Source organism: Plasmodium gonderi, assembly GCF_002157705.1.
Source record: "Plasmodium gonderi DNA, contig: Chr13, whole genome shotgun sequence".
NCBI classification, from domain to species: Eukaryota; Apicomplexa; class Aconoidasida; order Haemosporida; family Plasmodiidae; genus Plasmodium; species Plasmodium gonderi.
In genome coordinates this window covers 1,950,184-1,961,375 of record NW_021628938.1, presented here as the reverse complement: position 1 = coordinate 1,961,375, position 11,192 = coordinate 1,950,184, and the positions used below count along the sequence as shown (strand labels likewise).

General features: G+C 29.4%; 3 protein-coding genes across 3 annotated transcripts; 1 reads left to right on the top strand and 2 right to left on the bottom strand.

Annotated features, from left to right (window-relative positions):
* Nucleotides 1-512: 512 nt before the first annotated feature.
* On the bottom strand, nucleotides 513-1,961 carry PGO_133620 (deoxyhypusine synthase; the record flags this gene model as incomplete). Its single annotated transcript, XM_028689878.1, has 1 exon — nucleotides 513-1,961. The coding sequence occupies one exon, from the start codon at nucleotides 1,959-1,961 to the stop codon at nucleotides 513-515; it is 1,449 nt and encodes a 482-aa protein (XP_028545679.1).
* Nucleotides 1,962-3,474: 1,513 nt separating this feature from the next.
* PGO_133610 (AAA family ATPase) lies at nucleotides 3,475-7,095 on the top strand (the record flags this gene model as incomplete). Its single annotated transcript, XM_028689877.1, has 1 exon — nucleotides 3,475-7,095. The coding sequence occupies one exon, from the start codon at nucleotides 3,475-3,477 to the stop codon at nucleotides 7,093-7,095; it is 3,621 nt and encodes a 1,206-aa protein (XP_028545678.1).
* Nucleotides 7,096-7,855: 760 nt separating this feature from the next.
* On the bottom strand, nucleotides 7,856-9,792 carry PGO_133600 (glycylpeptide N-tetradecanoyltransferase; the record flags this gene model as incomplete). The annotated part of the gene is made up of 4 exons (XM_028689876.1): nucleotides 7,856-8,902; nucleotides 9,137-9,184; nucleotides 9,403-9,525; nucleotides 9,778-9,792. The coding sequence occupies 4 exons, from the start codon at nucleotides 9,790-9,792 to the stop codon at nucleotides 7,856-7,858; spliced, it is 1,233 nt and encodes a 410-aa protein (XP_028545677.1).
* Nucleotides 9,793-11,192: the final 1,400 nt, after the last annotated feature.

Here is an 11,192-nt window from a genome sequence, read left to right as displayed (position 1 = left end):
AAATGAAGCAAATGTTATTTGTTACTGCAGAATGTGTGTACACCACATACTTATATATACGCCAAGGTCCTTTTTCGAACAAGCTTTTTTTTTTTTTTAAACATATTTTTACATGATCATAAATTTTGTGCTTTAATTAGGGAACACTTACACAAAAAATTAATTTAATGCATGTCGTCACCTACGTAGCATACCATTTTGAATATTTGTCATTATCACAAAAGTTGTATACAAAAAAGACGCGAAGGTAAGTCAGAAAAAAAAAAAAAAAAAAAAAAAAAAAAAAAAAAAAAAAATTAATAAAAAAAAATAAATAAAAAAAGAAAAAAAATAAAAAAAAACTATATTTAAATAATGTTAAAAATATGGAAAAATTTTTTAGGAAAATTTTTGTGTTTAGCTCCCTTTTTATTTTTTTTTTTTTTTCAACCATAACTTTTTTTTTTTTTTTTTTTTTTTTTTTTTTTTTTCCATATTTTGCACAATTTTATCCCACCTGGAGGTACAATGTTTTACCCATTTTCGGATTCCGGCCCTTGCCGATTCCCTTTTTGATCCCCTTTTTGGTCCCCTTTTTGATCCCCTTTTTGGTCCCCTTTTTGGTCCCCTTTTTGGTCCCCTTTTTGATCCCCTTTTTGATCCCCTTTTTGATCCCCCTTTTGATCCCCTTTTCGATCGAATAAATAAAACGTATTGAGAACCATCAAGGGGAATAAAATTGTTGCATCTCCAAAAACCTTAACATGATTATTCGTGTGCCCTTTGATTTTCCCCCATGATAGAGCTTCAGTGGTGTTTGCACCACTATCGCTACCATCATATTCATTAGCTGTATTTACATAAACAGCAAAATCGGCCCCGTTTCTCATCAAATTTGCATTACATACATGATGTTTTGGTAATCCTCCTCCTAGAATAATAATTCCAGATTTCTTACAATTTAAGGCCAACGAATTAATTTTTTTAATATCTTTTACAATGTCTAAAACTAAATTATTTTTTATTTTTTTCCCATAATTGTGAAAAAATAAATTATCCCCTAATGATCCATCTGTCAACCCTGGGCAAAATATTGGGATGTTATTTTTATAGCACCAATAGATTAGTGAACTTTCATCGTTTATTTCTTTTCCTAGTCTATGTATAAATTCTGAGGGGCTTAAATAATACATGTCAGACTCTTCTTCATCGGAACTGTTAGAAGTCGTGTCATAAACAGGAAAAGATGGCGATGATAAATATTTGTTTTCATTTTTTCTGTTTCTTCTTTTCTCCAACTTCTTCAAAAACATTTCTTCATTTTTTCTGTTCTGCTCATGCAGCATTTTGTTTAACAGCGGCTGAAGCCAATCTTCAAATTTACAATAATTATCATTAGGAACAATTAAATTTCCTATTCGATTCCACCCTTTTTTTCTTAATTTTTTCCCATTAAGATTAAAATCACCTAAATAAGTTTTAGAAAAGCATTTTATAATATCTTCTTCCACGCCTCCAGCAGTTGTTACAACTACATCTATGAAATTATTTTTTGTTAGATACACAAATATTTCCCTTAGGCCGCTTGATATCATATTGGACGTAAAGGAGAGCCAGATTAGACATTTTTTTTTCTTTTTAAGTGCGTGCATACCACCACTACCATCATCATTATCTTCATCTTTCACACCTTCTTCATCTGCATATTTATAATATATCATTTTATTTATTTCATCTATTCCTATGCCCAAATTCGTAGCTTGAAAGCCCATATATTTATACTGATTGATAAATTCGTGCAAATTAATTTCTTTTTCGAAATTAATTCCTTCCACGATATCTGTGTTATCTGGTATCTTGTTTGATTTAACAAATACAGATGATTTAGCATCATTAATTTCGTTATTATCATCATTGCTTTCTCCATCATCACTATCATTACTAATTTTGTGCACCTCCTTAAACAACCCTTCGTTCATCATGCTTTTTTTAGAATTTTAAAAAACTTATATTTTCAAGGCGCACTTAAGGATTAAAATTGGGCTTGTGGATTGACATAAATCAATAATTCATTGCTAAAGTGCATATGCCATATGAACATATATATATATGGTGACGTGTTATAAGAAAATGTATTTTAATTATAGTTTCCTATTTATCAACTCCTTCAAACCCAGTCTTGAAAGTTCTATTTCTACGTTTTTTTTTTTTTTTTTACAACTCTTCTCTTTCTCAAATCAAATAGTTCATGATATTGCCTCTCCTTTTGTACTTCGTGATACTAGAAAGAATTAAAACAAAATGAGTAGAATAGTGATTTGTATATGTATGCTTCCTTACATATTATGCAATTATCAAATTATGAATGGATGAATAAGTTAGGAAGATTTATTATATTTAAAGACTAGAAACTTTGGGCGAGATGGCTTCAACTATTGCTTAGTTGTGACAAATCGGCTTAATCCGTTATTTGTTCTACCCTCAACAATTTCAACTACATTTGTACACTTCTTTTCCTTTTTTTCCCCCTACTTTTTAAGTCAGCAAAAATAGTTTTTTTATATATAAGTTATGTTTCCTCAGACGTTGTATTTTTTCTAAAGCATTTCGCAGGGATCTGAATGTTCACATTGAGAAACAACGCGCGGTGAAAATATAGGGGTGCAAAAATAAAATAAATAAACAATATATATATATATATATATATTTACAAATTCATAGATGATAAATAAGTAACAGTGCATAAATGCAATAAAAGGAATCATAATGAAAAAACGTTTGCCAGATCTGCGTTTAGCGTATAAAATGTACTAAAGGTAAATTCTCACACAGAATGAGGCACGACAACTCCAATTCATTACCATCAATGCTGCATGTATAGCTGCACTTTTCTTCTAGCATTTTTAATAACTTTTCCAATTTTGCGTTAATTTTTTGCAGAATTTGTGTCCCCGTTTGTCAGCTTATATATGCCCACTTAAAGGAAATCCTTTTTTCCCCTTTTATGTCTCCATTTTCTTCCAATTTTTTCCATTTTCCTCCCCATTTTTTCCATTTTTCTTCCCATTTCTTCTCCTTTCTTCCAATTTCCACCTTTTATCTTTTACTATCCACCCACTCTCAGAACGAATAATACGAATTCAACGATACAAAACATTAGATGTAATAAATCAAAAACAACAAAAATGGGCAGTTTCACCTAATTTTTCAAGGGTATATAATTAAGAATAAACCGCTTCAAGTTGTTCAAAATTAGAAGTCTTATATGCTTATCCAAGAGGGCACGGTTCTACGTGTACAATTGTACACACCCATTTGTCATGATCATGATAAAACTACTACATCACCGAGGTGCGACTCTACACCTGATGTTATGTTTTTCTCCCTAGCAGCAAAAAAAAAGAAAAAAAATAAAATAAAATAAAAAAAAAAAAAAACTTATTTCATTAAGACAAAACGAGGGAACAATATTGAAACAGTTAAATATATTTTTTTATGGATAGTCATCAAGTGAACCTGAATTTTTATCCATACAATGAGGAAGAAGAAAAGGTTAATATAACCAGTAATTTTAACATATACTGTTCATACGATTTGATTAAAGAATTAAAATTAAATGAAAATGATAATGTTGTTGTATGCCATATTAATTCATCAAATAGTTGTGAAGGAAAAAAATCGTACGTCTGTTGTTGCATCAAGAGCTTGTCTGAAATGGACATGAAAAAAAAGACAAAGCGGAATGATGTTTATACCAATACCTTTGTTTTCAAAAGTCTAAACATTGACATATCAAACGAGGGGAAATGGGAAGATGGAATTAAATATGGAAATGAAAAGAATGACAATAGGATGGAGAAAAAAAGTAATAAATGGACAAAAAAAAAACACTACAGTATTCGCGTTGAAATAAGAAAAGCAGAGCTTTATACCCCTATTCAAAGAATAAAATTCAGTGTACAGGAAATGTATAACGAACCTTATGAAAATTTAAAAGATTATTATTATAATGAACATAACAGTTATATGTTACAAACATTTTGGAATAACTTAAAAAGTAAAAATATGGAGAAATACATAAATCTCTCCTTGTTAAACACTTGTTTATTTCCTGAGAATTCTTTAAAAATTTGTGTACTAGGTATACATACCCATTTAGTAGTTTCTGATGTGGTACTTCAAATTAAAAAGAATCAGAATTGGGACAAGGTTCCCTTTGATAATATGTTTCGCATTCCTTATGTGAATCATAATACCAAAATTGTCATAGAAAGAATAAAACATATTCAGACAAAACACGTAAGAAATGGTAGCAGCTGCACGAACATCATGAATGACAGCAGGGAGAGTATCAACATTAGTGATTCAAATGCTAGAGGTTATAAGAAAAAAGATAAATGTATTAATTCTGCAAAGAATGATGAAACTGGAAGAAACGATTCGCATGAATTGATCAAAGAAATGCAAAAAGACAATACTCCAGAGGGTAGCAATTTTTGTAAAAAGACGCAAAAAATAAAAGATAAAAATTATTTAAAAAAAAAAGAAAAAGGAAAGAAGGAAGGGTTAAAGAAAATAGGGGGGTATAAAAAAATAAAAGATGAAATATATTATTATATTTTATTGCCACTCATATATAAAAATATATATGATGAATTTCATATAGATATCAATAGAGGTGTATTACTACATGGCCCACCTGGTTGTGGGAAAACTTTCATCGCATTGGCAATAAAAGAAGAACTATTGTTATTGAAAAGAAAATTATTTAACTTGAAATTAAAAAATAAAATGAATGACCTAATTGCATCTAAAAATGATAATACTACAATAAAGGAGTGTACTACTAATGAGCAAAAACAGGAGCATAATAAAAGGATACAGCTAGGTGATAAATATATGAATGATAATATAATTTTACCAGAAATGGAAATTTTGAAAAGTACAGATTTAATTGATAATAATAATAGTGGAACAAAAATTAATGAATTATTTTTAAGATGTTATAAAAGATATAAAGAAGAAAACAAGTGTTCTATTATATTTATAGATGAAATCGAAATTTTATGTGAAAAAAGAGAAAATGAAAATATAAATTTATATACCTCGACGCTACTTAACAATATGGATGGGATCAAAAAAAATACACACACAATTTTGATAGGGGCAACTAACTATATTAACAAAATGGATTTAGCCCTCAGAAGAAGCGGAAGATTTGACAAAGATATTGAGATTAATATACCCAATTTAAAGGATCGTATTTCCATATTTAAAAAGAAATTAGACAAAATTAATCACAACATAAGCCAAAAACAAATAAAGGAAATTTCAGATATGTGCCAATCGTATACTTGTTCAGACATAAATGCATTAATCAATGTGGCTATGTATATGAACTTAAAGGGAAATAATATCATATCTCGCAAGAGGTTTAAAAGGTCCTTGGCTTGTTACATCCCAAGACATGGGGATTCCATTCAAGAAGTTGGAACAAGTGTGGTAGAAAATGAGGCCAATGCAAGGGTCGAAGTAGTAGAATATCAAAGTGAACAGCAGAAAAAGGACATCATTAGAACCCATGATGGAAACGATGAACCGGAGCAGATGATACCAAAATGTGACGCAACAAATGAAAAACCCGTTTCTAATTTCAATGCACCTGATAAGAGCCATTTGCTAAAATACACACATTTACTGAAAGGACTAAAATATGTAAAACCATCAGGAATGAAAGAATTATACGTAGATATCCCGAAAACGAGAATTAAAGATATTGGGGGATATAAATTTGTCAAAAGGTGCATTATGGAATGTTTAATATATCCCAAAAAATATAAGCAGGTATATGAAAAATATAATATACAGAGCCCTAAGGGTATATTATTATATGGCCCCCCTGGGTGTTCCAAAACCTTATTTGCAAAAGCAATAGCTAGCGAAATAAACATGAATTTTATAAGTGTTAAAGGACCAGAAATATTCTCCAAATATGTTGGTGAATCTGAGAAAACTATTAGAAACATATTTAAGAAAGCTCGAGAAAATAATCCATGTGTAATATTTTTTGATGAAATTGATTCGATAGCTGTAAATAGAAATTTAAATCAAAATTTTGTCTCCAACAGAGTCCTATGTCAGTTATTAAACGAAATTGATGGAATATACAATCGAGTAGATGTAATAATTTTAGCAGCAACCAATAGACCTGATCTAATTGATCCTGCATTGTTAAGACCTGGAAGATTTGATAGAATTATATATGTACCCCTACCAAATTACAAATCTCGATTTTCTATTCTTAAAAAGACTCTAAAGTTTTATAAAATTAATAATATGATCCATGAAAAAGGAAAAAAATACCTTCCCACAAATTCGTGCATAAGTAACAATAACGAGGAACAAATCTGTCCCAGCCATGGAAAAAAAAGTCTTTCCAAAAATAATGGAAATCAATCAGAAGTGGAAAACAACAGTGATAGTTATTACACTATAAAGAAGGGGAAAAATATAAACAAGTCTTTAAAATATTTCCCCTGTAATAATTCTAAAGAGCAGATTTCTAAAGAATTAGAAAAAACAAGAAACGATAATTATCAAATGGAGAATGAAAAACATTACAACGAATGTAACGTAGATTCGTATACTCCAATGTGTGGAAAAAGTGGAGATGTGGAAGAAAAATTGCCTGATCATAGTATGTATGGCAAAAAGGGGGATGATAAAGCAAAGTTAAATGTAAATTATTCACCATCGAGAGAAAATTCTGAACACGAGTTAAACAATAGTAGAAACATTAGGGGGAACAAGAAAAAAGAAAAAAATCTGAATGAAAGTAATTTTATACAACTATGCGAATTTTTAGCGAAGAATACAAAAAGATATAGTGGTGCAGAAATTGTAAATATTTGTAGAGAGGCATCAATATGTGCATTAAGAGAAACTCTTAAAAAATGCAAAAATGAAAAACAAATGATAAGGGGTTCATTTCCCACAAGTTCTTTTGTTGGTCTTAGAAAGGATCATTTTGTCAATGTCTTAAAAAAAATTAAACCGCAAACATCCGATAAACTTATAAATTTCTATAAAAATTATAAAGAACAAAAAAAGAGATAAAACTGCAAAAAAAAAAAAAAAAATAAATAAAAATAAAATAAGTAGAAAAAATAAAATAAATAGAAAAAATAAAATGTAATGCGGGGAGGAGATACAGGGAGAAAATGAGAATCCTTTTGCTCTATTACTCCCGTTACCAAAATCTATGCTATTACAATGCTGCATATACAACGTAGTAATTTTCTTTTTATAAAATCCATAATATAAATATAAAAAAAAAAAAAAAAAAGTGCAAATGAAAGTTCTCACATTAAGATAATTTTTTCGTTATTTTATTTTTTTTTTTTTTTTTCTCCTATTTTTAATTTTGTGTGAATTTATGCCATTACATCACACCCATATCAAATTTTTTTTGAAATAATTTATTGCTCATAATTTGTTTTTGTTACTTCAGAAAAATGTGTACACATGTAGGTTATCTCATTAAAAGATCGATTCGTGCGTGTACGGACATTTATGAAAACGGGGTAAAATATGTGTATGAAAAAACGTTTCTTTCAAATTTAATTACAGTCCATCATCCACAACGGTAAAAATGATTCTAATACATTGCTCTCGTTTTACTCTTGTGCTTTACATTGTATTCGTCTTTCATGTACTCACACATCAGAATGCGAATTTGTTATGTGTTTTTTTTTTTTTTTTTTTTTTTTATCACAAGGTGATTGGAAGCAGATATTATATACTACGAGACGTTACCCAATGAGCTCTTCCGCAAATCACTTCTCTTCTGCAAATCGCTTCTCTTCACATTCCCAGTTCACAACAGCACAATGCCAACGTGTGCGGGTGGAAAGGATGCACACTTCCAATTGTACAAATAGTACTTGAGTGAACCATCCCCCTCACCGAATTTCAAGTCCTCAAAGACAGACTTATTTTGCATAACTTCGAGGGCGTTAAAAACGTCGAAATTATTTTTTTTGGCTAGAAGAATTGCATCTTGCATTAGATTTTTAAATGTGGTCGTAGTGGTTACATTGTAAAAAGAATATGCAGCATTTAAAGTACTATATTTATCATTTCCTAAAATTTGGGATGGTAGAGAATAGAAAGAAATCATATCTGTTATTTCTCCAGATTCTACATTTACATACGTATAAATAACATTATCAATTGGGATAAACCAATGAGCAATTTCTTCTTTGGTAAAAACAGCATATAAATTAAATTGCTCTAAGTAACTATTTAACAATTTATGTACTCCTTCAATATCTTTTTTTTTCATTAATCTCATATTTTTTAAATTTAATGAATCATTTACTTTATATAATTTAATAGCTCTACTCATAGTTAACCTAGAATTTAAAGATGAGAAACCTATTTCAATTAATTTTTTCACATTTATAGATCTATGATAATATCTTGCATCACTTACTGGTTTTGGTAAATACACACCAGCTGTATAAATTGCTTGCCATATATTTTCTAAATTTATTCTTCTTGTAATTTCTTTAATTAATACTGGTGCTAATCTTTTGGATCGTAATGTTTTGTGAACACATAAAAAATTTACTTCTGCCATTTTTTTAATTTTCTTATGAATACATATATCCGTTGGAATTGCACTTATAAACCCAATTAATTTATTAGATGCATCATATTTTACACCAATATGCCATGATTTTAAATAATTTGGAGACGTCAACGCCCATAATAAAAACTCAGACGAGTAATTAAAACGAAAAATATTATCATCATCCTCTACGTAATTATCTGTTAATAATGTATAAATTTCACTACGGTCCTTTTCGCTCTTTACATCACACACGTACCATGAATATCCTGAAGGAAGTTTATATTCATCCTGTAAAACAGGGGAAATAATAAAAAAAAAAAAAAAAAAAAGAGAGGCATGGGAGGTGGGAGATACACAAACAAATTATTAAAAAAAGGGATAACAGATTATATCTTGAATAGGATATTTAACCTCTAGAACTGGAAAGAAATATGAACATTAATATACATTAGAGAATTTAGCCCGGTTCTAAAATTTTTTTTATCAACTTTGCAAAAATAAAAAAAAAAAGTCTTCTCTTACTTTTCGGACATCCTCAACTTTGTTATCACTTATGAATGGCTCGTTCACCTGAACAGGTAGAGGAAAATTGTGCAAAAAAAAAAAAAAAAATAAAATAAAATAAAAATAAAATAAGCTTATTCATATGTATTGTGTAGGTAGATTTACATACAACATATGTTCTTTCACCCAATTAAGTAAAAGGGGAAAAGGACAGAAATATCCACATGCGTGAAAATTATCTATCCACAACAGGGGGAGAAATTAAAACCTTCATAATTCATTACCGATTCGTTAAATTCGTCATTTATTTTGGGAACAGGTTGAGTGTACCAAAATTTGTAATCAATTTTTATTTTATCCTTTGCATTTTTTATTAACTGGTATATATCTTTTCCAGAAAATTCCTTCTAATGTAAGGGATGTGTAGGAGCAAGAAAAAAAAAAAAAAAAAAAAAAAAAAAAAACGGAATAACAAACATATATGTATATATAAATAGGTGTATAACGAAAGGTATATGGTCTGCGCACAAAATCTCCTTCCTAATGAGGAGAGAAATATGCACCCGTCTGTTTTTAAAAACATTATTCAATCATAATCCATATCCTGTGTCCATTTCATGCAAGCACATCCACCTTTCTCTCTTTCTTTTGGTTCTTACATTATCATCATTCATTGTTTAGTTATCAATCTGCCTGATTTTTCCTTTTTCTGAAGAAGGACAAAACTACGTAGTCTCTCAATATATGCTGGTGTACATATAAGTATACACAACTATACATATAAAACCCAAACATGCGTACATACATGTAGGTATAAGCAAAATATGTATCTACACAAATTCTCCCCTTCAATATGCAAAGAGTGGTTAATATCGGTACATGTCACTTGTGCTCGTTGGGTAAACCTATCCCCTCCCGTGTGAAGCGTGTCAAAATGTATGAACTTTGTGTAGTATATAAACTGTGATACGAATATGGGACGTGCTAAGAGAATTAGTATGGGCATAAGATTCATGTAAAATTGTATATTTATATGCACACATAAGGTGGTAAAAACGGTTAGTCGTCAATGGGGAAAAAAATTAAAATTTATCAATTCGGCAAATTTAGCGTATGCCTCCGTAGCATGCCATATGAACGGTATGATATGATCTCATGCTGATTTAACATGCACTCCTATGGGGTGTGATAATTGTTATTTACCAAAAATTAGCAAAAATTGGGAAACCCTTCTTATGAACTTGCTAAATTTTCAAAAAATTCCATTAATTGACATAAGGCCGATGCACTAATTGCATAATGTGCCCTTCACCTTATTTAAGAGAATTTTCACTTTCGTATTTTATTATCATTTGTATTTAGAGAGAATAATATTATATAACGGTATAGCACCATTTTGAGTGAAAAATTTTGTGTATTATCAAAACAAGATTCATTGCCTCACCATAATAAATATGTATGGTTCCCTTCGAAACGTGAAAAAAAAAAAAAAAAAAAAAAAAACAGATAAATGGATAACAAAATAAACAGATAATCTACTTTTTTAAACTTAAAAACTTAAAAATTAGGTTAGTATTAAGCAACCATGCAATACTATTAAGGGTTAATTTCTTCATCATTCCTTTGGCTAATTCGTATTGCTTTGCTTTATTTTGTGTCACTTCGTATCATTTTGTATTTGTTTGTTTTTTTTTTTTTTTTTCCTATTCTACCTTTTTTGTGCATGCAGGAAAAAGGCGGATCGCGTTGACTAATACACACCAGAAGTATAAAATATACGGTTCTTATAGTTAACGTTCTTTTTTTTTTTTTTTTTTTTTTCTTTTCTTTTTTATATTTCTATGGAAGAATGGTTGTAAAACAAAAAGGTGACGATCACTTCGAAAGTTTAATGGTGTTCCAAATATATATACACGTACATATGAAAGAAAAAAAAGAAAAAAGTTAAAAATTTCACCTTTTAAGCAAATTTATTTATACATTTATTTTTGCTTTTTTTTTTTTTTTAATTTCTCCCAGCACATATTCATAAGTGTGAACTCTCTCAGCTTCCATTTTTTAAACACCTAGCTAA